At 33.7% G+C, this 27,538-nt stretch overlaps 2 protein-coding genes across 2 annotated transcripts in view; both read right to left on the bottom strand.

Moving 5' to 3' along the window:
* The window catches only part of LOC125652202 (BTB/POZ domain-containing protein 6-like), a 294,494-nt gene that overhangs the window by 46,470 nt on the left and 220,486 nt on the right, over nt 1-27,538 (bottom strand). The window lies entirely within an intron of this gene.
* On the bottom strand, nt 1,985-16,595 carry LOC125652201 (uncharacterized). Its single transcript, XM_048881210.2, has 8 exons — nt 16,432-16,595; nt 13,431-13,778; nt 12,907-13,250; nt 10,450-10,653; nt 8,344-8,503; nt 7,184-7,306; nt 6,712-6,859; nt 1,985-4,880 (listed from the first exon to the last, which is right to left on the bottom strand). Exons 2-8 carry the CDS (start codon nt 13,709-13,711, stop codon nt 4,659-4,661), a joined length of 1,482 nt encoding a protein of 493 aa, XP_048737167.2. The 5' UTR covers nt 13,712-13,778; nt 16,432-16,595; the 3' UTR covers nt 1,985-4,658.

The raw sequence follows: 27,538 nt of genomic DNA, 5'->3' as shown, positions 1-27,538 counted from the left end.
TAATTAGCTTTAGCAGATTTGGTACACATTCCAGGAGCATAACATCAACAGTAACACAAAACCCCGGATCTACACGTAATTTTCACCCCAAAAAACTTTAAAGTCATCTATGCCTAAAAAGAAAATTAAATCATCAATGCCTATCTCCGCACTTTCTGGTGTAATGGAGTCACTTTGGTATATATGCTGTTTCCATTCACCATAACACTGAATTAATGGTACTAGGTAGCATCCTAAAGTGATATATTTGTCCTTCAGAAGTAGCCTATCTGGTGTGTACCCAACCAGGACCAAATAAACAGTCCAAGTAAGGCAGCCCATGGTTCTTCAATGAGCGATGAGTTCACCATAACATCTAGGCAAGGGTACAGAGCCCCATCCAAAATAAAGTTCAATTATTGTTCATGCATATTCAAAAGTTTCTGTATCTTGGCTTTAAACTTAATTTTCATTTGAAATTTGGCGACTAGGCTAAAATTGGGGGATTAAAACGTTCCCTAAAGTCTGAATCAATATGAAGATAAAACGGCCATCTTGTGGCATTTCAGAATGCTTAAATCCGTCCCTACCAGGTATAACTAATGATCAGCAAAAATTTGAATGTCAGTAGTCAAGTTACATGGGAGATCCAGAGATCACAAGTCCTTGTGATGTAAATAAGGCTCGTGCCATGTCTTTGTTTACATAGGTTAAATGAACAAGTAAAAGTTTCGTTTAAAGCAGATTTTTTCAATTTATAAGTGAATTATTAACACAATTAAATATTTTCTAGAGTTTGGCACATCCCATTTTGTTTTAAACACACTATTTTCTAATAAACAGCCTAATGTAAACATAAACATGGCACAAGCCTTGTTTACACAACAAAGAGTTGCAAGTGCTGTATCTCGCTTACAACTCAACAACTGATATTCAAATTTTGGTTGACCATTAGAAATACTTTTTGTTAAGCATTGTAAACAATAAAAATGGAAAAATAAAATTTGAAAATTTTCAGCTCAAATCGTGTCCATGTTCCTATAAGTCCCATTACGACAACGCTGATAAATCTGAAAATCTATTAAAAGGAGTCTTCCTCTACTTAATCCAGGCATTATGTGTAAAATCTATGAAAATATTCCCTTGGAAACTTAAGTTATTGTGTGTCATAGACAGATATGAATTTGAGATGGCTGGTTGGGATGAAGTTAAAGTGGTCAGGGGATCAAACAAGGTTAAGCAAATTGAGGAATTTTGAATGAGACCTGGACATTTCTTTCATGACTAGACCTACCCATATTGTGTTACTGTGAATTTCTTTTTGCTAAAATACTAAGCTTTCCTTCCTTTCTGGGCTACTGATGTGTTCTTGTTACACCTTTGCAGTATTTTTCATGATCGATTTGCCTGCTTTGAACTTTGCTTGCTTAAGCTTTCTGCAACAGGGAGGAGCATTGGCATCTGGCAATTATGGAGCACCAAATTAACATAAATTCAAACAATTGAAGATCTCTTTAACTGCTTGAAGATATCATCAACTCAATTATTGCACTATCTAATTGAATTGATGTGTGCATCAATTCAATTCTTGTTCTCATTAACTGAAATTATTGATGCGCACATCAATGTTGTGGGATTATTGCTTGCAAAATTTAATTTGGAGCTCAGTATGAATGATTTGATGATATCTTTACTTCAACGATTTCCCTGTGACCTTGACACCCCACCTCCCCCCTAAAAAAAATTGTTGGAAATTGAAACTATTTTAGAAATATCACTTGTGCATTATACAGATGTATACAAGAATTGTAATATGACCAGTATAGGGTTAAAAGAAATTCCCTTGTGTATCTGGTACAAGTACTAAAAGTTTTGTTTAATTTGTATAGTAAAATGAAACCTGTGAGTATTACTGATATAACCAATGTCAAATATTGTATAACAAGTTATATAATCAATGTCAAATATTGTATAACAAGTTACATATGTGATGTAAAAAATTAAAGAAATTTTCTAATCCATTTTATTCAGACACATTTCTCTACAAAAGCAATGGCAAAAAATTCTACAAAAACAATGCCACAGTATTTTACTTGGTAACTAAACTAACCATCCATTCAAAGTAGCATGAACAGTATACAGTTATTTCATGCCGACTTGGGGAACAGTCAAACTTTTGTCCCAAAGTGGAGGAGAGGACCCGGGGAACTATTTCCCAGATCTTATCCACCATCTCTGGACAAAGCTGGACTATTTCCCAAGTAAGCATGGAATAACTTTTATTATTTGATATGCTATATAATTTTAAAAAAGAAAGAAAATTTGCTCATTGTTTGGTCAATGGAGTGAATTTTATAGACTTGAAAACAGTACATTTTTATGAGGTTGAACTCGTTGAGGTGGATCATTGCCCCATTATTGGCTTGTTAAAGCATCCCATATGAAGAATGGTTTAACCATTGAGAAAGGGATACAAGCTCTCAATTATTTTTTATGAAATTTTTGTGATTTTTTTTATTTTGGTGATTCTTACTGATTTATCAAGTCAATATCTATGTAAAAACTTATATGATAAAAGCATTTTGTCCAGTAAGTACATTTAGATATCACTAGACCCAGACTACAAATTATTTCTCTTGTGACAGTCAATATATTGACCAATTCTGAAGTCAACAATTGATTAATACTAGTACATTGTATCAAAAATTTGGAGACAATTTCTAAGCACAAAATACACAAGATCGGGATCATACACATTACACTACTCTGCATGTAGCTGGGGAAAAAACCTTCTCGTTAAGCACAAGATAGAACCAGTAGAGTATAGATAAGAAATGAGAATGTGTTTCCTCTATAATCAGCAGTACTGCACTGAAATGCTTGAATACACATACTTAAATATAGATAAAACATCTAGATTATACAAAATACATCATTTTATGCTGCATCTAAAGAATATATAATTCCACAACAACACAACATCAGTAAATAAAATGTTGAAATAGTTTGCAATCTTGTTTTCATAGTTATTTCATGATAGGATCAATGTAAATGTGATCAAAAATATTCACTAAATAAGAGTTACTACTGCCTTACACTGAAAAAACAAACAAAATATTCACTAAATAAGAGTTACTACTGCCTTACACTGAAAAAACAAACAAAATATTCACTAAATAAGAGTTACTACTGCCTTACACTGAAAAAACAAACAAAATATTCACTAAATAAGAGTTACTACTGCCTTACACTGAAAAAACAAACAAAATATTCACTAAATAAGAGTTACTACTGCCTTACACTGAAAAAACAAACAAAATATTCACTAAATAAGAGTTACTACTGCCTTACACTGAAAAAACAAACAAAATATTCACTAAATAAGAGTTACTACTGCCTTACACTGAAAAAACAAACAAAATATTCACTAAATAAGAGTTACTACTGCCTTACACTGAAAAAACAAACAAAATATTCACTAAATAAGAGTTACTACTGCCTTACACTGAAAAAACAAAAACTGCAACCATTTTTTTCTTCAATCCACAATAACTCTGTATGCTGTACTAATAACATAGATATTTCTCTTTAAGACTAGTGAATACGACAGAAGCTTTGTCCATGAGTGACACGTGGAAACTCCTTACATATTCTGGAACAAAATTGGTGGATATAGAATTTACCAAATATAAATTGATTAAATGCTTTAAAGTAGCAAAAGATAGCTTTGGGTGAATTTCAAACTTAAGAGATATCGTTTTCTAATGCATATGACAGGAAACAATATATGGCAAAAATTTCCTGTACCCAGTGTCAACATGGAATAATTGTTTGAAGAAATGCTGATATCCTGGTACATTTGGAAGCTTTTGGACCTATATGTATGTGTATCATTGTTAAGTATGCACATGCTAACAACTAGTTATTCTTATTCTCAAAATTACAACAAAATGCCAACCTTTAGTGCAGAATGAAAATTCTGATATCTGTATCAATGGTAGTACATAGAGTGTAAATGTGCATGTACATAGCAATCACTGAAAAGTCCATTTTTACACTTAGTACAATAGACTCAGTACATTAAAAGATACATGTACAGTGTACATAAAAATATTGGTAGTTACTGTGATCAATAATTATTCTCAAATATATATGACTGATAATAATAGAAAATACAGTCAAACCTCGTTATCTTGAACTCGAAGGGACTAAAAAAACCTTTGAGATATCGAGGGTAAAATACTTATTAAAGAATAAGTGGTTGGGATTTCCGAATCACTTTGACATTTCCATGGTATTCTCGATATCGATGTTTGAGATACTGAAGTTCAACTGCATAATAGAAATGTGCACATGACTTGGAAAATGTTGAGTACACATATAACTGAGCATTACTATCATACGTACTGCATTGAAAAACAATACCTTGCAAACTGAGGCTGTTTTGGCTGGTACTGCAGCATAAAGAACAAAACAAAATCAAAGCATATCTGGGCAAGTTCTAAAGCAATCAAGATGCAAATGCAGTATACCAGAATGATAAGTGTACATGTTCTAGTATTTCATCAAGGCCAACATTATACTCGACTTACGGTAATGTCTATGCAAAAATTTCCATGACATATTTTTGGAGTATTTATACACAAAAAAACTTTCAAGTTTACAGTGCAATACTCAGATCATTTCAACTTCAAACTTTGAGTTGTTCTGACATAGCTAAGTCGCTGTTTTTTATGCTTCATGCTGGTGATGTGCAATCTCTCACTCTCTGGAAGGTCAAAATACTGGTACAATTCCAGCCCATATGCGTGCAGTCGTTTGAGTTCGCTGAAGCGTTGCCGAATATTCACATGATTGATATTTTCCCATAGTGATAGGTCAGATATCATCTGGTCAACACCCTGTCAAGAAATAAATGAAATCACTCACCAAATTTTATGTAAAAGTTTATCATTTGCAACCAAATTATCATATGTATTTATTTTATCCATCAGCCAATCAGTGCTAGGTGTAGCTTCCTGTGCACCATAAAATTTGCTGGGTAGCCTCCATACCATATTTAACCACAGCTATCAGTTTTGGTTTTAAACATTAGACCCTAACAATTCAAAATAGTGCACTGAATTTAACAAGAGGCCTACAGCCGTCCAGTCACCTGAGTAAGAGTTAAAATTATCACTAGCCCCAAGAGTTATGAAGTCTATAATAATTTTCCTGTTCTGCATATCGAAGCTAAAGAAGCAGGTACAGTTCCTACAGTCATCTGGCCCAGAAAATGGAGGATTTCAGTAGGAGTCCTAAAATCTAGCATTCAACTAATGAATATTTAAGCAAACCTAAACTACATGTACATTTAATTTGATCCAAAATTGCTTTGTGTTGGCATAAAATTTCAAAAATGCCAACATTAATGAATAAATTCAGGGGGTTTTCCTTTTAGAAATCATACAGTCCATGCGTTGAGCAAATTCATATTCAAACACATTTTTCATCTTCTATTACTACACAATATATACACATATCAATTTCATTTTGCTCATTGATGGAGAGAATCGATGAGAAGCACCCATGGGTAATCGACGATGTTGATATACATGTAGTATATTTGGCATATATTTAACTTACTTAAAACACAGACCAAGCTTAATTCAAATCACATTTAAAACAGATTTTTTTTTGGTCTTTCCATGTACACAATTGTACCTTGTTCTCATAATATTCAGCAGCAGTATAAATCAAAATGTGTTCTTAAAGGGGCATCAGCTACCATTTTTTCACAGAAAATTTAATTAAATGAAAATTGCCCCCATCTTATATATTTCAGTAATAACATCCGTATTCAATGATTTCAAACACTTTTTATCCTCAAAGCAGGAACATGAATATGTAATAATGGTGATAAGATAATCATTGGCTTGCAAGCTTATAATTCTTTGTTTATATATAATATTATTTCTTCACACTAAAAATGGTTATCTAACATAGTTTTATTACGTTTCTATTCTTTTTGACAAATTAATGTTTTTATTAGTCATTAATATATATTCCCATGCCATTGAGAGATTTTGAAAAAGAAAAAAAAAGGTTGCCATCACTTTCACAGCCAATGCCACGACTATTTTGGACCCACCCTCGAGTTGGAACTCTGGGGTTGCAAAATTCACAATTTCTGCATATCCCTTTCTGCTTTTCCTAAACATGCATTTAGTTTTCATACAATTTCAGCAAAATTAAAGATAATAATCATTATGATAATTTTGGCCCTCCCTGGAATCAAAACCCCTACCCCTGGGTTCATGAAATTTACAATTTTGTTAAAGAGCTACCTGCTCCTTCTAAATATCTATTTAGTTTCAATTTAGCATCAATAGCATTAAAGAAGGTGTTATTAAATATCTTGCACATAAACACAATATACCATGTTTGACCCCACTCTGGAGTCAGAACCTCTAATCTGAGGATCATGCAATTTACAATTTTGATAAAGGCCTTCCTGTTCTACATGACTATGCATTTACTTTTTCTTAGGTGCCAGGGGTGCAGGAGTCCTGAAATTTACAATTTATGTTCCCCTTGTCCAAAAGATGCTTCATGCCAAATTTGAAAAGAATTGGAAAGCTAGTTATCAAGAAATTAAAAATGTTCCACTGTTAATGCACGACGACAGTCACAGACCAATAGTAATAGGTTACCCGAGTGACTTAGGTGACCAAAAATAATTTGTCAATTTACCTGTAAGACTGCAGTGTCTAGAATTATTGACATCAATGCCCAGTATTCCTTATCAACGTTAGTGTACAGGAAGTTGTATGAATCTGCATTTAAGTACCTAAACATGGCTTCACTTAGGGGAAGAGTTTGTACATTTGTCACAAAGGAACTGAAAATATAAAACACATCAATACATTTATGGTTTAAATAACCTTTTACTGCTACATGTACTTGGGAATTGTGTTTCAACAGGTACAGCAAGAATGTTTTTCACAGCCAAATTTTCCCTCATTGACAAACATTCTGAACGTACAGTATCATATTGGCATTCCATCCTATAATTGGATTGTCCTCCCCTACTACATAAGTTTTGATCAGATAATTTCCCAACAGTATATATACCAAAAATAAAATTCAGTAATCTGTGAGTGATGCATAGTTCTAGTGAAATATGTAAGCCTACCAGCAGCTTTGGTCACAAAATGACATTTACCCTCCATTATTGGTCCTAAAGACAGTTACATCATCTTCCATGCCCAGTTCTGACCCCTGAATCACGAACACGTCACATGAGGTTTGGTCTTTAAACTGTGCAGTTATGGGGGATCTCTTCTCCCTGTATAGACAAACATATTTTAAAAGTAATCATTTGACAACCTGAGAAACTCCGTTCTTTTATTACTTACCAATATCTTGTACCTATTAGAGAGATTTAGTAAAAAAAACTTGTGCTGGTTACATTAGCAGGAAATTTTCCCCAGAAATAATGAGTGGCAATATCTGATTTTTCCATCTACAGATTTCTACTACTATTAAGTTGCATCATATGTGCAGAGAGTACAGCACAGTGAATAGCTCATCATTTATGAAACAAATTGTATTTCTCCAACAGAATGAATTTCCAGTGAACAATACCATCATAAAATCCAAACCCTAGATTGATATGTGGTTTAGCACAAAGTCTTTCATTTATTTTTGCCTGCTTGGTCTCGAAACATCATGATGCCATCGACAATATATCTAAGTCTATTATATGGTTTTTTTCTGATTGGCTGAGGTTGAAACTAGAAACAAGAGGCCCATGGGTCACATCGCTCACCTGAGCCACCTTGGTTCTGCCATTGTTCAGCTGTTGTGATTTTTAAAAGATTTTTTTTATCAATCTATATTCCCATAAAAAATTTTTACCCCATATTGTGACCCCAACCTAGCCCCATTTTTCTTTTTTGTTTGTTTTAAATCACTTCAAGAATTTTTAATGCATTTTGAGAAGTCACAAGTTGTAGGTGAAGTACCACAAATTTAGACCTATGCTTCACACTCAGGGCCATAGCAGTGAAGGTCCTTTAATGTGCTAATGCACATGGTACATGTACCTGTTTTGAAAGTAATATCCAAAAGACCTGTGAATCTTCTAAAGGCAGGGTGTTTGGCAAAGAAGCAATCACTAACCATTTTCATCTTATAGATTTGACATGGCCTTGACATGAGCAAGGCTCAAACGCATGACCTCACGGTAAAGAAGCGAATACTCTGACAACTGAACCACCTCGACCTGTCTTGCTTGTAAACTACAATTTGATTTGTTACCCAGTACATGGAGTTCAGCCTTCAGTTCTTGTATGTGAATCCACTGCTTGAACTGTTTCTTACCTGATAATGATAAGTTTGCAAGGTTTGGGAAGTTTGATCACATCCATACAGAGCTCTAGGGTGGTTTTATCTGATATGCTAACATGATTTATATCCTTGCACCGAGTTTCTTTGTTGTCCAAATAACCTTCCAATCTTTTCATTTCATTCTCGTAAGTACCTGGTTATAAAAAAAACACATCTAAATAATTGTAACATAATTCATTAGAAACTTTATGTACAAATACTTGTAATGCAATCACATCTACTGATGACTCCTATGAACAATAACATCCCAAAACTCCTTATATAATACAATGACAAGTTAAAACAATGTTTCTTGGATATTGTTAGATGTTTATTATCAGACTAGATGGGCTTTTTTTTATAAAGAGATCAAAATCAGACATCTTCATATTCACAATGCAGTCAACAAACACATTTACATTACATGATTGTTGAGGTGTAAAATTACTACTCAGATGATATGTGTAAGCCAGTAACCTTGACCTTGTTCACGTAGTATCGGCTCAAGTTTATATTTTCGAGTCTTTGATAATATTGTACATGTATTACACTCTGAATCCATTCAACAAGGGAAACCCAATCTAAGAGGTAGATTGGCCATGATCTATTGTCAAGAAACCTTGACTGTAACAACTTAATCAATAGTATGACTTTAGGTCAATAATATATGTAAGTTTGAAGTCACTCTACATAAATTTGAAATGTATAGCCTAGCCACACAATTCTCCTACTGGACACTGTACTGGTAGGTGTGACCTTTTCCTGGGTGACATAATTAATGATTCAAAATCATGATATGAGTTTCTGCCATGGGTAATAACACTCAAATTGGAAGTTGCTGCAAGCAAGAATAACATCATAATTTAATCCTCATATCCCTCCTTGACCTTGGTGATATGACTGTTTTAAATCAGATATTTGAAAATGACAAAAAATACTAAAGTTTAAAGTTACTCCATCCAAGGAGAACAAAGATATAGTATAAACAAAATTGTAACAGATTAACCAACACACAACCATACCAGAGAAATGCAGAAACCTGATCAATGTACAAATTCACTAGCAACAGATATAGCTTTGGTATCTCAAAATATGATTGTCATGTTATTCCTCGGGTTCAGAAGGATCCACCATGACAATAGAAGCAGACATCTCCAACAATATAATCATCACAAACCACGGTTTTGAGTCCAGACACACTCCCACATGATGGAGAGATCGATTAGAAGCAACCATGGGTAACCGATGATGCAACAATATCTGAATTGTTTGGAGTTTTATGTCACTAGAATCTTTCACTCACATTGATCTACAGGTTAAGGTGGATCGATCCTCATGTGACTTATCAATATCAATGGTTGAAAGTGGAAAAACTGTATTAATTTCCACTCAATATAGTTAAATTTAATTAATAACCAAAGAAAATGGGTATGTTGCCACATTTTTAAAGATGTCAAACATACAAAAACAGAAATATATGTTAGCATTAGAAAATTAGTGCATTTTCGTTTTACAGAATAATTAAAATGAATAAAAACTTGTTGAAATGACAAATTTCAAATGTCAACAGTTTAAAAAAATTAATTAATAAATAAATTAATTGTGGATATTGGGGAAATTATGTATAATAGACATACAGTAGAAGATATACCAGCAGAGGAGTTATTGCCCTTGACAACATTTTTTAAATTATAAATTAATAATTGATCTATGGAAAATGTAAACTTTTTCAATATCAATAGTTTACCAATTTTTTCTTTATTTTATGCAGTGAATAAAATTCCTCTGAAAGATATATTTCTATCATGCGTAAAGTTTAACTTGATAAAGATTTTTTTTAAAAAAACCTATGAATTTATACGAGGATCAATCAACCTTAATTGCCTCAAATTTTAATCTAGACTTGGTGATATGGTTAATTCATCAGCTTAGATTCTTTATCACATCAACACCTACCATGGTTTTTTTTTTCAAAGGGGGAGGGGGGTATATATAATAAATGTAAGAATTTGACAAACCCTATCAAGTATACTTACCATCAACAGCAGGGGGATACATAACAGATGTAAGAATTTGACAAACTCTCACAAGTATACTTACCATCAACAGCGGGGGGATACATGATAAATGCCCGGGGACTCGGAGACTTGATCCATGACATGTAGTACAGACAGGACTCCATTAAAGTGACTTGGAGACAGAGCTGATTGGATGTAGCCGTGTGGTACAGTCGGAAGTTAGCCTTGTGGAACAGATTGTACAGTGTTCTGTACCAGGCATACAGGTAGTCATCATCTATCTTATCTGTCAATTTGGATGGAAATGTGTTAATAAGTTTTTAAATTCAAAATCATTACACATACAGATTTTGTGACACCCGTATCATCTGCTTAGAATGTGTAATTTTGATACTTTTGGATATATTATGACTTTGAAATGTACATTATTATTATTATTGATATTGTACATTTATATAGTGCTTTATCTAATCAACACAATTACGCTTTACATGTAAAACAAAAAAAAATTAGTTAGGAAAAAGATTCTGTGACATTTCTTATATCTATTTTGTAAAATAATTTTATGACATACAAGTTTAATATAATACAACAAACCATAATTTTGTAATCTGAACTATTTACAAGAGTGTTCATGTATTCAAAGTACCAGAAACAGTACATATTTACACCCATCACAAGCTTATGAAGAGTGTTTTTCTTAAGCTACGAGTTGCAGAACTTCAATGAAGGTAGTATCAGCCATCATCAAGCTGTAACATACATGTGCTTTCTTTTGCAATGTATGAATAAAGGGCCTTAGCTTAAAACTGTGACAGAAGAGTTTCGTGTATAAAATATTTCCCCAAAATTGTTTAAGTTCAACAACTTGTAATTTTTTCAAACATCAGAGAAAATTGTTGAAAATCAAAATCCTTGCAATATGCACATCTTCAAGTTGTTTACAAAGGCCTTAGCTTTAAAACTGTGAGAGGAGTTAAAAGGACAAACCATGTACTCACTTTATATTTCCTCAAAACTGACTACAACCAGTAATTTATTCAAAATTGAAGAAAATCAAAATCCTTGCTACATGTACATCTTCAATACTCATACAAACATTCCATAAAATAAGGTCTTCACTTGAAATTTCAAAACTGTGGGAGGAGTTGGATGGACAAGTTCTGTACCTTCACATGACATGAAATTTCCAATAAAGTCACAAAACTCGGGCAAAAAAGGTAAAATGGATCAAAATTGCAACATTATCTAGAGTGACCCACAAAGAAGCTACACAGCAAGTTTCAGCTTGATATAAGAAAGACAAATGAAAATAGAAACGGAAAACCCCAAACATACAGAGAAATGTACTGACATGCTGTACAATAATACATCCTGTCTAAAGACAAGCATATACTTTGGATAGATTTTGCTGATGCACTTTCATTTCTCAAATAGGTTCCCAGAACTCGCAGTTTATCACGTTTATAGAGGAATAATATAACAACTGCATATTGCACAACACTTAATTTAGTTAAGATATTCTTTTGTTCTTTTCAAAATTGTAGTCTATTTGGTTTACTCCGAGGAAGACTGCATATCTATAGAGTGATGACTTCAAGTCCAACAGGGTTTTGATTTTTTTTACACTGATATTGTCATTGCCCTCTAAAAAAAAAAAAAAAGGTCATTCGTTAACTTCGTAAGGCCAATACAAATGGTATACCATGCCATATCAATCTGACTGTAAAATTCTAATCCTCCTCTGTAAGCAGCTACTACAAACAATAAACCGAGCTGAATAAACCTGACTGTAAAATACTCCTGTAAACATTGTACAAGAGCCAATACAAACAATAAACCGAGCTGAATAAACCTGACTGTAAAATACTCCTGTAAACATTGTACAAGAGCCAATACAAACAATAAACCGAGCTGAATAAACCTGACTGTAAAATACTCCTGTAAACATTGTACAAGAGCCAATACAAACAATAAACCGAGCTGAATAAACCTGACTGTAAAATACTCCTGTAAACATTGTACAAGAGCCAATACAAACAATAAACTGAGCTGAATAAACCTGACTGTAAAATACTCCAGACCTGTAAACACAGTAAAACAGCTAATTTCAAACAATAAACCGAGCTGAATAAACCTGACTGTAAAATACTCCTGTAAACCATTATTACACAAGTCTGCGGGTTGTTCAGAAACATAAGGTATCATACATCTCACTATACAGAATAAGATATATTCAACGTGTATTTCAGATAATCAAACATATTTCTCCATAATTATTTTTACAAAACACTATGCATGTAATACTATTGTGCACACAATGGTATCTTGCAAGGTGCATACCATAGCAAGGAGTATGTGACTTCATTGATTAGGTACTCGACAGTATTCTACAATTTTGCACTAAATACATGTATTTGAGTACGAGGAAATATCGTGATATAGAACAAACAAAGCATCAATAACTTTTGGTTTTGCAGTTTCATACTTCTTAAATCTACACTAAAAGCATTAAAATCGTTTTTAAATATTTCCCTACCTATTAAAACTGAAAAGTACACCTGGTTGACTCTCTTCATAATTCCATCCTTCATGAGATAATACAGCAAATCATACGAACGACTTGGGTCAAGGACATGTTCTATTTTTAGGATATCCACTGTCTTGTGTTTTAGGATGGCTAATGCATTATTCATTGTCTGTGTCTCATACGAGTTGCGCGAAAAATCAGCTGGATCATTCGGTACAATAGCAGAACGAATGAAGTGTGTATGATTCGATTTGGTCGTGAAGAAATCTGCTGGTGGCTTTTCATGGGAAAATATATACACATTACAAGAAATGTTTCTAGCTATTGCCTCCTCAAAGTCATAATTTGATGGCCTGTAAAGAAAATGAATCACAAAATACTGTAAGTAAATTGTTTGGAATGACAAGTTTTGATATGTGCAGCTTAATTCTACATCTACTAAGCAATACAGACAAAAGTTGAAAGCTTTCAATTCTAAATACACATCATGAGTATTCTGAAATACAGTACCAAAATATATTTTGAATACCTACCCTATGGAATATATAACTTTTGGCACTGGTGAATCCATATTGATTCCTCCATCTAGTTCAATACAGATAGGCCAACTAGTGGTGTTGGACAATGTCATGGTATTGTTACACATAAAGTGGTAGGCTGTAATAAATCGCATCAATCTCTTGGCCTCACTATGAGCATCAGCCAGTACTTGAAGAGGACTGTAGACATCTTTCATGTACATCACCTGTATACCACAGTATGCGATCAAAGCCAGGCCTATCAAGTAAGCCACTGTCTTTTTTCTGCGGTTCATGGTCAAGGCTAAAAAAATGTTCAAGGATCTCTTTATCCCATTGTGGATTAACTGTCAGTTATGGCCTCTGAAATAAAAATCATGTGTGCACTTTTAAAACACAAACTCCAACTTGGGAACAAGTTCATTCACTGTAATGGTCAAAAACAAGTAATAATTCACAAAAACTAGTGGAGATAAATGGGATGAACACACATTTTCACTGAAAAGAAAAATATGGCTTATTTACACTTGACTCAGGAATGCATGACTTTCCACATGGGTTACAAGGTGCATTCATGGGCACTATTACAGTACTTTATTTCAGTGTATTAACATAAATAGTGCATTGTTGACAAATTTCACAATTGCTGTCAGGGACGCAGCTAGGACTATTTCAATGTGTAGACCCGAAAGATGAACATTTTTGGTTTCACCGAGGCGCAAAGTGCCTGGGGGAGGGGAAGGGGGTGGTGTGTGTGTGTGTGTGCAGGAGGGGTCACCCCCTAGAAATTTTGAAATATTAGGACTCATTTGCACTATTCTGAGCATCAAAATAATTGCTATAGACATCAAATATTGTACAACTTTTCAAAGATTTTCAAACTGTTTTGTCGAGTGAGTCATTGTGATCACCATAAGTTTATAAAAAATATATAACCATTATTCATATCATGTAGAATACATTATAAAAAGAAAAGGTCCAACAAAATAATAATTTTATATCCGATTTTAAAAACCAGAAATATATATGAACATATTATTTTTTGCAAACATTTATGAACAAAAATGTGTTTTGAAAATGAAAAAATGTGTAGGCATATGCCTACTCAAGCCTAATGAAGATATGCCCTTGCTAGGCTATGATGGGTCATGATCCAACATTTAAAATTCAAATGTCTTGTCATAGCATGCAATATTCTAGAAGTTCTGTTATGCATTAAGGTAATAACGATAAGATTTATAAAGTTCATTGCTATATATGTTTTGAATTTATTAAGGATGCCAGAGGCTGGAATACATCTGAGGTGAAAGGCTGCAGTGGCTCACACAAGTCATTGAAGGGCGAGATAGCAACTATGAGTGTTTAAGCACTTTCTTGTGATGGGGCCACACTTGCAAAGTATAACTAGTATTCATCTAAACATAATCATAAGCAAGCAGGAGCAGTAAACAAGCATAGAGCAACTTAACCCATTCATACATTTTCATCCATCTGCATTGCACATTTTTGTGAGGCCAACTTGTGGAAGAATAGAATACACCTAAAAGCTTTTATCAGAGTTCATTATTTCCTACATTCTAATCAAATGTCTTAAACACATACTTACTTGGTTGTCAGATATTTTCCTTGCAGAAATTTGACTTGATTTTCATTTAAGTAATAAACGATGATATCCTTTTTAGTTAAGATTTGTAACTTATCATGATCAATTGTCAAAATCTGTGTGATCTAATACTGTTAATAAATACTTTAAATTTCTCTCAATTAACCCTGAATCTTTAACCGCGTTGTCAGGGATTTCCAAGTTCTAGTTTCTTTAAGAATGAAAGAAAGCAAAAGTGAGCAAGCTCACATACCCCATGCTCCAACATTGCTTGACAATGCCTCACATAATGAATGGTAATGCTATGCATTACTGCAAGAACAGGACAGACGGGCTCGAAATTCTCAGTTCTAAAGGGGCATAACTCCCACAAAAATTATTGAATCAGAATTTCCTGGGAATATGCACATCTACACAGTGTGTCCTCATTAACTACAAAGTTTCACAAAATTCTGTTGAGCAGTCTCAGAGGAATTGCGCTGACAAGAAAGGGACTGACGGATTGGTCAAAAACATAATACCCTCCGCAACTTTGTTGCGTGGGATATAATTAAACTACTTCTCTGTCTAATGTAACATAATCTATGGGCATCATATATGTCTTAATAAACAGAAAAATGTCTATCACAGGCCACTTTCGCTTGATAAATTCCCTCAATAAGACCTCCACTTTGACTCCCCTCTGTATATGTCAAAATATAAAAGCGGGGGTATGAGGCAGAGGATTCTTGGATTATTCCAACTGTACACTGTTAAAGAGTTAATTTCGAATATAGAATGGATACCCAAGAAAAAATTGCATGGGGATGAAACCCACTTCCCTGGGAAAGAATTCAGGATCCTCTCAAGTATATGTACCTGCGCTTCACCCTCACAGTAGCACCGTCAATATTATTTCATAAACTAATTCACAGGTGCATGTTTGGGTTTTAAAATTGGTGGGCATATATATAAATAACTAATATGTCTTAGGGTATGACCATGTTTGAGGGCAAAGCAAAAAGTATCTATATCTTTAACAGGACAAAAAAATATCCTAAAGTTAGCACATAATGTGTGAGGACAGAGTTCTATCAAAGCATCCTAACTTTAGACATTTGATCCACGTGCTCGTATTTGAATCGACGCCATTTGGACCAAAATTATCAAGTTCCATAGGTACATGTATATATGTTTACTTTTTCATTAGTTTTCTATATTTTCCTTTTAACATGTATATACGTGTTACCTATAGGGAAAGCTCCGCTCTAACGGGCCGTGAGAGGGCTTTGTCCTCTATTATATGTGTATATATGTGCCCACTTATATCTGTGGGCTGGTTGCCATAAAAACGTCGATACTCTCACTCTTGACATCTACTCCCAACCCCTCAACCGCCCTTTGTCGCAAACCATAAACGAAGCAATATCTTACCATTTCGTTCTATTTTCTTAGACGACTAATATACCATCAAACATACAAAATAGTTCCCATAAAAAAGTTAATATTGTCCATCACGTTCATTTGATTTGACATTTCTTTTCATTTCTACACTGTGTAACTCTTCTGTGTTGGAGATACTAAAAAGATAGTGAAAATAAGGAAAGGTGTAAAAGTAGACCGTAGTGCGTGTCGTGCGATATTCTCTGCCTCCTGGGTCAATAACATGTTGAAAATACACTATATATTAGGACACTTCCATATTTTAGATTCCTGCTGGAAAGATTTTTTTAAATTGTAAAATCCTAAACATGACTATTCTGAACATTTATTATTCTTCGATCCATTTAAGGTTGTACCAAACAGATACGTAAAATTTTTCTTTAAGTTCAAGGTTTTTTTTTTAACTTTAATATTTTGTTCTAAGGAACAAAACCTCTTCCTGTGCATGGTGTAAACGAAATCTATCCTATCATTTTCTCTCTCCACATAGTTTCAAATATAGGGTATCAGACTCCAGTTAGAAGAATGTGAAATTAAACTTTTGTGACAATCTTGAATGTGCCCTATGTAAAAATTGTTTATAGAGATTTTACAAAAATTAATAATACTTTTTAGAAAACTTGATTAAGAAAAAAAAAATACACATTCGGCAAATGACATCATCGTATTTGACCTTTAACCTTAAGATATGACCTTGACCTTCATCAATGTTGAGAGAAAAAACCTGCTTAAACATGTGCCCAAAAAATCAAGTCTCTACTAGCTACACAACAACACAAAGCGGACCTCTATATATTAGTATATTGGACGTCTTCAATATTTTTCAGAATGTTCTAAATAAATGACATGGATTATATTAGCTTCTTCAGAACATTAATGAATTCAAGAGGAAACTTATATTACGGGTACTAGTATTTGGTTCTACCTTAATAAAACACACGGGCCTGTCACGATTTTTTTGTTTATTTTGTCAAAGTTGTATGGTCCGAATTTCGACTTTATCCACACTGTAAACAAGAATAGATATGGGTTACCCCATATCCAAGATATTCGACTTTTAATTTACTTTAATTTTCACTATGCTCAGCTGATCTCTAAGAAAAGACTGCACTTGTTATGAAACTGGTGTATAGTACTTCATGTCCGTAGCAAATACCGTCACCAGTCTTTTGTCAATAGCAAACTGCATACACCGGTGCTTGCAAGACATATGAAAAAATGGATAGATGGCACAAATACGGTACAAAGATATTTGTGCTTTTTTGTCGAATGATAAAGAAGGAAATCAAGGAAGTTGGGGATTAGCAAATTTATTAAAATACAGCAGAAAAGTATAGCTTTAAAAATACTACATGAGAATGCGTATACCTATTAATTCAACTTATTGGGGCATATACTTTGTGCAGGCTTAATTTTTGCTAAATATGATAATTTTTATCACAAAATTTCCCTATCAAACCAGTCTTATTTCATCATTCTTCCCAAATTTTTCCTTTTATATCTGTATGGAAATTCAAAGCAAAGACATGAAAAAATTGAAATCTCTCGGAATAAATACAATTGTACTCTAATTTTTACCATGTAACAAATTAATGTGAACTTTAGAATGACAAAAACAAGAAGGATTGATGTAATCTACGCTTTCTCCAAATTTTGTGCATGGTATAACCTTAACAGCAAAGAAACCCTTAAAAAATAGACATGCATATGTCACACTGAATACTTTGCAAATATCTTCAGACTGGTGACCTTCACCTTTTAATTGTGGTCCGAATCCAGGTGTTGAGTGTTGCATACGCATTCCGTCATTAAACAACGGGAAAACCCCACATAAATTACTGATTAACAGTCTCTCTCAGAACAATCTGATTAAAATAAGATCTTTGATCCGCTCCGTTATTGTTATGTCGCTGTGTCCAGGGGGGTCCGTGTTTGCCCAACTATCTATTTTGTATTGCTTGTAGGAGTTATGAGATTGATCACTGTTCGTTATCTTCACCTTGCATCTATTCAAGGTATATTACTGGATTCAGGTACTCTTCACACAATTGCTCTGAAAAAATATAGTTCCATTCATGATCAGCAGATACAGGATTACAACAAATGTATAGAATATCGATGTGTATGTAATACGTGGGAGAAAACAAAATTAAAGTCAAATGTTTTTAAGAAAAATCACTTTCCCCCAAAAAATGTATATAAGAAGTGTTCATATTCCTACGTTAGCTGTCTCCTCAGTGTATTGCACGAAAATATATAGGTCATTCTTCGATTGAAAATCTTTTCACGATTGATTATACTATTGTAACAATTATATTACTTTGATGAATATTGTTCGTTAATTATCATACAATTTCTTCTGAGAGCAATCTGATTAAAATAAGATCTTTGATCCGCTCCGTTATTGTTATGTCGCTATTTGCGAAATGCTGACTTCAATCGAGACTGTTGAAATCCCTGTACCATCAACTTGTTTGTCAGTAGCTTACCTCGATTTAAAAACTGACTATACGCAGAACAAGCTCTTGCATATCGAATCAGTTGAGATATATAAACACTATATGCAGGTGATAATGGAATATTGCTACATAAATGTGGGAAGTTGACGATGGAGAAGCTGAAATCATCCCGTTTGTCATACAGTTGGGTTGTTAGTTTGCCGTTAATGTCTACTTTCAATAAAATATCTAAGTATGAAGCAGAAGTGGACGACTCTGTGGTGTCCTTTATTTCGAGCTCACAGGGATATATCAAATCGACATATGAATGAAAGCTATCATTGTTAATAGACAAAACGTCATCGATATATCTAAAAGTCGAATTGAAGGTCACAGCGAGAGATTTTTTCTTCTCACGTAGAAGTTTTTGAATAAATTCTGCTTCATATGAATATAAAAACAGGTCAGCTAACAAAGGAGCACAATTCGTGCCCATGGGAATTCCAACAGACTGTTGGAAGACCTGATCACCAAAGACCACGAAGATATTGTCAATGAGGAACTCTAGCATATTTTTTATTTCAACTTCAGAGTACTTGTGCGTGGAATCAGAGTGGTGTTTAACAAAGTAAGTTTTTCAATGACCGATCACTAGATATGAATATTTCCGTTTTCCGTTTTTGTTGAAGAAGCAACTGTCTATGATGTCAAAAAGTCTATTATGCACTGATCGAATATATTAAAAACACTGTTAAATGACCGCACGTACATATGAGGCTGTACGATATGTCATACATTATTTCGTCTATTTTATCTATGCATGTGAAGCGGTCAACCGGTTTCGATCGTCGGTGGTCAGATAACTCATATGGCAGAGCACCTGTCTAGATATTCAGGGGGCCCAGGTTCGAATTTCGGTCTGGTCCGTTGCATTTCCCCCTCTGCTGTTAAAGGTGTTTACAAACAACTGTCACTTCTTCGCTAGCCAAAGATTTTCGGTCCATTCCGTTTAAGGGGAGCGAAGATGCCATTTCTAATGCATAACGCATAATCAAATGACCGTCACGTGTCTATGGAGCGCCAAATTATTGTTTGAAGAATCATCAACTCATGTGATGCACTCAACGATTCAATTAAAGATCTCTTCAAATAATGAATGATACATGTATCTTCAATTCTAAACTATTGCGCGAGAATCGTTGTTCTCTTCAAATGAATTGACATCAACCATTAAATCGATGCGTGTTACAATTCATGAAGAGAGCAATAATTCAATTAATGCGTGTTTAATTCCAATTAATGTGCGCAATATCTCAATTATATTTCACAAATCAACAGCATCAAAACATATGACTTTTCAACACTTTACACGACCATTCCTCACAATAAATTAAAGACTAGACTTTTCGACATCATAAACAGTTGCTTCTTCAGCAAAAAATGGAGAACGGAAATATTCATATTTAGTGATCAGTCATCCAAAAATTTGCTTTGTTGAACACCACTCTGATTCCATGCACAAGTACTCTGAAGTTGAAATAGAAAATATGCTGGAGTTCCTCATTGACAATCTCTTCGTATCTTCGTAGTCTATGGTGATCAGGTCTTTCAATAGTCTGTTGGAATTCCCATGGGCACGAATTGTGCTCCTTTGTTAGCTGACCTGTTTTTATATTCTTATGAAGCAGAATTTATTCAAAAACTTCTGCGTGAGAAGAAAAAATCTCTTGCTGTGACCTTCAATTCGACATTTAGATATATCGACGACGTATTATCTACTAAAAATAGTAAATTTTCATTCATATGTCGATTTGATATATCCCTGTGAAATCGAAATAAAAGACACCACAGAGTCGTCCACTTCTGCTTCCTACTTAAATATTTTATTGAAAATATATATCAACGGCAAACTAACAACTCAACTTTATGACAAACGGGGTGATTGATGCAGCTCTCCATCGTCAACTTCCGATTTTTATGTAGCAATTTTCCATTATCACCTGCACATGGTGTGTATATATATCTCAACTGATTCGATATCCAAGAGCTTGTTCTGCGTATGGTCAGTTTTTAAATCGAGGCAGGCTACTGACAAACGGTTTGCTGGTGTAGGGTTTTCAACAGTCTTGTTTAAAGTCGGTAGTTTTTATACCATTAGTATTCCTTTTTGTACAAAGATCTAGAAAATGTGAAGAATCACAAAATGAAGCCCATCTAGTCAAAAAACGACACGGGCAATTCCTTTTTAAAGGGACATGGACACGATTTGAGCTGAAAATTTTAATTTTCCACTTTTATTGCTTACAATGCTTAACTTGAGTATTTCTAATGGTCAACCAAAATTTGAATATCAGTTGTTGAGTTACAAGTGAGATACAGCACTCACAATTCTTTGTTATGTAAACAAAGCTCGTGCCATGTTTTCGTTTACATATAGATCGCTCAATAGAAAATAGCATGTTAAAAACAAAATGAGATGTGACAAACACTAGAAACTATTTAATTGTGTTAAGAATTAACTTGTAAATTGAAAAAAATCTGCTTTAAATGAAACTTTTTCTAGTATATCTAACATAATATTATGTAAACAAAACATAGCACGAGTCTTGTTTACATAACAAAGAATTGTGAGCTCTGTATCTCCAATGTACCTCGGCAACTGACATTCATATTTTTGCTGACCATTAGAAATACCGTAGTTAAGCATTATAAACGTTAAAAATGGAAAAATAAAATTTGAAAATTTTCAGCTCAAATCCTGTCCATGCCCCTTTAAAAGTCTTTTTTTTTTTAATATAAATTCCTACTGACCATCTGATATGCAACATGACTTTGTAGGCTACATGTTACAATGTCGCAAACCTTATCTTAAAGTCAGCAATTCGCAAATTCTATGGTCGTTACAATGATCTAGTTTGCCAATACAACCTATCAATGGCTCAAATGCTATATGACGTGTTTCATTGTTAGATTGTTCTTGACACACTGATTTTGACTACGGATAACTCCGTTTACCTGATATAGGGCTCACGGCGCGTGTGACCGGTCGACATGGGATGCTTACTCCTCCTAGGCAACCTAGCTGATACCATCTCTGGTATGTCGCGGGTTCTGTGTTTGCCCATCTTTCTATTTTATATTGCTTATGGAAGTTTGATTGATCACTGTTCGTTATCTTCACCTTTCTCTTCAATTTAATTTGTAGTGCACATCAATTCAATTGATAAGCGCAATAATTGAAGTGTTGTTCTCTTCAATTTAATTAATGATATTATTTATTCAATTGATGCGCGCAATAACTCTTTTATAATAAGAAATATCTTTAATTCAACTTATCCACAATTGAATTTATGATCTCTTTAATTTACTCTTTGTAAAAGAATTGATGCGCACATTAATTCCTTATACAAAACAATTGTAAATAATAAAAAATATCTTAAACTGAATTCAAGAGATCATCAAATCATAAATATACCGAGATTCAAATAAAATTTTGCGAGTAATAATTCCATTGCTGCGCTTCAATGTAATTGATGAGAGCAATAATTGAATTGATGCTCGCATTAAATCAACTAAATTGGTCTCATCAATTGAATTAATGCGCGCATCAAATCAATTATTGCTTTGTCTTTGACTATAACATGAGGGTTTTATATTTAAAACAACTTTCGAAATCAAGGAGGTTATCCTGCAACATACACGAAAACACGAACTTTATTTCTATTCTATATAAATCCGATTGTTAACCTCTATATAGCTACGACTTAGGTCAATGTGACGTCAGGGCAGTTTCCGAAACGGCCTACATTGTTTGGGGGGGGGGGGGGGTTGCTGACGAAAAAGGTGGGATGGTAGGGGCATTCTGAATCTCTGTGCATCGCAGAATACGAAGTGCAAACGAGATGCGTATCAATTTTCTCACAGTTATTACGTATGAAGGTATATCGCAGAATAATGACCGCGGTATTCCTTTGATCTTTGCAATAACCGTGGCAGAATTGTGCTTAGTGTGTTTCCATTGTTGTTTCAGGGGTGTTTTCCCGTTATTCCATAATAAACGAATCCAAGAACCCTAAACATCATTCTTGACCTGTTATATATCGATAAAATTTAGCTCTCCCAAAATCATCAAATTGAAGAAAGATTTCAATCTTATATATTTAAAGTATAACCTGAGAAGCAATACACTTGGCATTAACACCATGGAGGACATGTACACCAAGTTTGTTGATCCTTGCCTTATTAGTACTGTTTTTCCATCATGATTACCCATGAAAGCATGACCTTGACCCTGAGAAAACAGACATCTTCCTCTCACCCTGGGGAACGTGTGTACCAGATTTGATTATCCTACCTTTATTAGTACTTTTTATATCCTCTAACCTAGCCTCTTACTAGCACCGTTTCTATATTGATTTGTGCTTATGAAATTAACTCTGTAAGTTTGACCTTGCCCTTTGACCTTAAAAAACAATAGGTTTCTTCATCTGATCATTGGGAACAACAAGTTTAATTATCCTAGCTTCATAAGTACCGTTTTTATCTTACCCAAAAGATGCTGACAAACGGACAGACACTCTGCAGTATATGACAATGCGACTCGTCTATGACGGCGAATGACAACGGGACATGAAGGGAATTACGTCCGAGAAAAAGTATAAATCCAACATATAATACGTTTAGGGCGAGCTACATAATATATGCGCGGATTCAGAAATTATTCCCTGTGTAGTGAGTTCCACCCCATGCACATTTTCCCAGGGGTCTAACCTATACTAGAGACTAACACTTAGAATTTTACAACTGAAAGTGCATAAAATAGACAAGTATAATTCTAATTTTTACCAATCTCGGTCGGGGGGTGGGTGTGGGTCGAATCTTCATGGATATGTACGTCTGACATAACTCCCACCAATGAATTTAAGTTGTTTAACTATGTACACATGCTGAAACTAAGCGTAATGAAGATTGCGCAATAGGATTTTTTAAAAAATGTTTAGCCTACTGCTTGAAATTTTATATTTATATCCCCATATAGCATTGACGTAATTTCTGAAGAGCAAATGATATCTAGAACAATTTTACATTGTACAAAATTTTAATCTTTTACATGATTAAATATTCATGTAAATGTAAGTTATTACATGTACATGTTAGATGAACCCCCCTCCCCTCCTTTCTTTATTGGTTTTTCAAAAGCCTTGAATTAATCAAGCTGAACAACATGCTCATTTGATGTCAAGATTACAATACTAATTTTCATCGTGTGCGTGTCTGCTAAACTAAGCCTTAATTAATAAGGGGGGTGGGGTCACCATATTTCACATTACCACAGGCACGAATCATCGTTAAAAAATGAATAAAAAAACATAAAATGATAATATCAAAAGGTTTTGGCCGTTTAATTGCCCGATCTTTAAAATCTTAAATCGGGGGTGGGGGATGGGGGTCTTTATCAGCTAAATTTCCCCCCAGATTTCGATTTCTTAACTCGTAGGGAGGAGGAGTGCTTATCCTTTCCTAAATGTGTTCAATTCAGAACTTTCAAGCTTGAAAAGAATAATAAACAATTCCTCGGATACAATACAAATTGAAAAATTATGCAATACAATTGAATACTTATACAATAAAAATGGGGGGATACAATTCAAGTGGAAATTATACAATACAAATGAAAAATTATACAAAACAAATGGGAAATATAAATACAATACAAATGGAAAATATAGAATACAAATGAAAAAAGATATTCAAAGCAAATTAGTGAAAAATATAGAATACAAATGGAAAATTTTACAATGCAAATGAAGAATATAGAATACAAATGAATCATATAAAGATAAATAAAACTATCAAATTAATTGCCCTCATCAATTGAATTGATGCGCGAATTAATGAGATGGAATTATTGCTCACAAAATTTAATTTGGAGCTCGGTAAAAATGATTTTATGACCTCCTTAATTCAAATGATATCTATTATTATTTACAACTATTTTGTATAAGGAATTGATACGTGAATCGATTCTTTTAAAGAGAGCAACAATTGAATTAAAACATCATTAATTCAATTGTGCATATGTTGAAATGAAGATATCACCAATGAGATAAAATTTCTCTCTGAAAAATTATTGCGCGCATCAAATGAATCAATGATATCCTTGTATTTTAGTCATCAAGAAAACTCAAGAACCCCAAGTAACAACAGATGGTATGATACTAGACAAAATTACCGGTTCCTGTGTGCGTTTGTGGATTTTTATATAACCTGAGTAAACTCAGGTGACCTATTGCAATTGTTTGCCGTTGTGCATTTACAATTGAACATTTTTAACTTCTTTATAACTACTAAATTCTTTTCAAATTTGGTTTGAAGCATCTTTAGGACTTGGGGGCATAAATTGTAAATTCTGGGGTCCTAGGGGTGGGGCAAAAATTTACCAATTTTCACAAATCTCCTCTACACCTGCATATCTTTAAGAAAAATTAAATGCATAATTATTGATATAAAGCAGGATGGCCTCTACCAAAATTGTAAATTTCATGATCCCTGGGGTAGAGATTCTGACTCCAGGGTTGGGTATTTATAGTGCATATATGCAAACATATAATGATATCTGTTTTAATGCTATGGAAACTAAATGAATATTTGGAAGAAATAGGTAGTACTTTACCAAAATTGTGAATTTAATGTTCCTAGTGGGTAAGGTAAGAATTTGGTATCAGGGTGGTGCTAAAACTATTATAATGACTTGAAGGACTTCTATAAGTTTGCAGATACCATAAAAAAAAAAATGCATAATTAGGAATAGCAGAAAAGGATGTACAAAAAAATGGTGATATTTACAATCCCCAGGGTTTTGACTCTAGGATGGGTCCTAATTAGTCATATCGTTTAATGTTAATGCAAAAATTATATTATGCAAAGCCTTTCATTAACACTTTTGAGGGCATTGAAGTTTTCAGAAAAAATATTTTTTTTAAATACTGTTGCTGAATATTAGAATTTAGCTTAGATATTTAGAACAGGGGTTTTTCTAGATTCCATAGCTCTTGGGACTAGTAATACTTTTAACTAGTACTCGGGTGACCGATAAGACCTGTGAGTCTCGTTTGTGTGTGTGGGTTATTTTTTTTTTTTTTTTTTTTATTATACAAGGGGGTGTTATGGTATAGACCTACTATCATTATTACAAAGTTACCGGTTCCTGTTGAGAAATATCCGCATACTCTCAATTGAACCGTCTGTGCTGCAATATATAAAGTGTAATATCTAAAACAGGTATTCATTATTCAACGCATCCCCGGACCAAAAAAAAAAAAAATCATTGAGCAACGTCGTTTACAGTTTTTAAAGGGGGGGGGGGGGTATTGTGTCCATTTTAATTATTACAGCGTTCATAATTAATAATCATATATAAGATAATAAAAACCTCTGTCTATTTCACGTATTATTTTTAGCAACTGCTTTTATTTTGATCTCGCCATGTTTACTTCATTTTTCGCTAAGCATATGCTCGACCCGCGACTGTTCAATAGATTATTACGGAAAATATCCATTTAAATAGAATTGTTTATCTTAGATATACTGTATACACAAGGTACATGACTAATTAATTGAATGGTTGTAAATTATAAATAATACAAACAAACGTAATGTAGTTGTGTGTACATTAGTATGCACGATATGCAGTAGCTGAGTAGGCTAGGCTGCGTCCTTCTTCGTTTCATTCGTCGTTTTCTTGTTTACAAAGACTTATTAGGGGTTTCAAAATAAAGGGAAAACATCTCATAGCAACAAATATGTCATTGATGTAAAAAAAAAAAAAAACCAAAAAAAAAAAAAAAAAAACCATCTACCAGTACCACAATTTATCAAACGAAGTTAAATAATAACAGGTTTCTTCACTATAATATGATCAGCGAGAGATGAGATTGTCGCATATGACGTCATGGCATCACGTGACCCGCTATCTTCATTAGCAGAGACTTCGAAGTCAGGATGTCGATTTGAGTCGATTGAAATGTCAAATTAAACCTGAAATTTTGCTTTAAAAACCGATAAATTAATTTTTGATATGTATTGTGATAAAACCCACACCAGTTTTTAATTAATTTACGAACGCGGGACAAGTCCTTTAAAGAGGACAATAATTGAATTATTAGACGCATAAATTGAATTGATATGTACAATAATTCAATTGAAGAGAACAATAATTCAATTGGGGAGAACAATAATTCAATAATTGCGCACATTAATTGAACTGACGCGCGCATTGATATTGAATTATTGCTCTCTTCAGTTGAATTATATAGCGCGCATCAATGTCATTTGAATTTATTTGAAGAAAGCAACAATTTAACCACAGCGCGCGTCAAATCCAGCAGAGTAATTAATTATATTTAAAAAAATGAATTAATGTGCGCAATGATTTAGATAGGAAGATATCATTAATCACTTGAAGAGATCTTGTTGCGCACATCAAATGAATGGATATTTTCAAATGATTAAAGATACTGCATCTTCAATTATTTGAGTTTATGTTAATCTGGCGTTCCATATACACCGGGACCCGAGAAAAAATAAAGAAATGATATGAACTGAGGTTTCTTCCATGGTCGATGTCTACCCGCAGGCATTTATATTGCTTGGGTTAGCAT

The sequence above is a fragment of the Ostrea edulis genome, chromosome 5 (genome assembly GCF_947568905.1).
Source record: "Ostrea edulis chromosome 5, xbOstEdul1.1, whole genome shotgun sequence".
In the NCBI taxonomy this organism is placed as follows: domain Eukaryota; kingdom Metazoa; phylum Mollusca; class Bivalvia; order Ostreida; family Ostreidae; genus Ostrea; species Ostrea edulis.
This window is presented reverse-complemented; position numbering and strand designations above follow the sequence as displayed.

Excerpts from the sequence above, each read along its gene's own strand:
- LOC125652201 (XM_048881210.2), bottom strand. The coding sequence starts at position 13,711 with ATGAACCGCAGAAAAAAGACAGTGGCTTACTTGATAGGCCTGGCTTTG. Across the intron at positions 10,654-12,906 it reads GTACTTTTCAGTTTTAATAG|ATAAGATAGATGATGACTAC; the intron begins GTAGGGAAATAT and ends CCAAATTGACAG. Across the intron at positions 6,860-7,183 it reads TTTAGGACCAATAATGGAGG|TTCCTTTGTGACAAATGTAC; the intron begins GTAAATGTCATT and ends TTATATTTTCAG.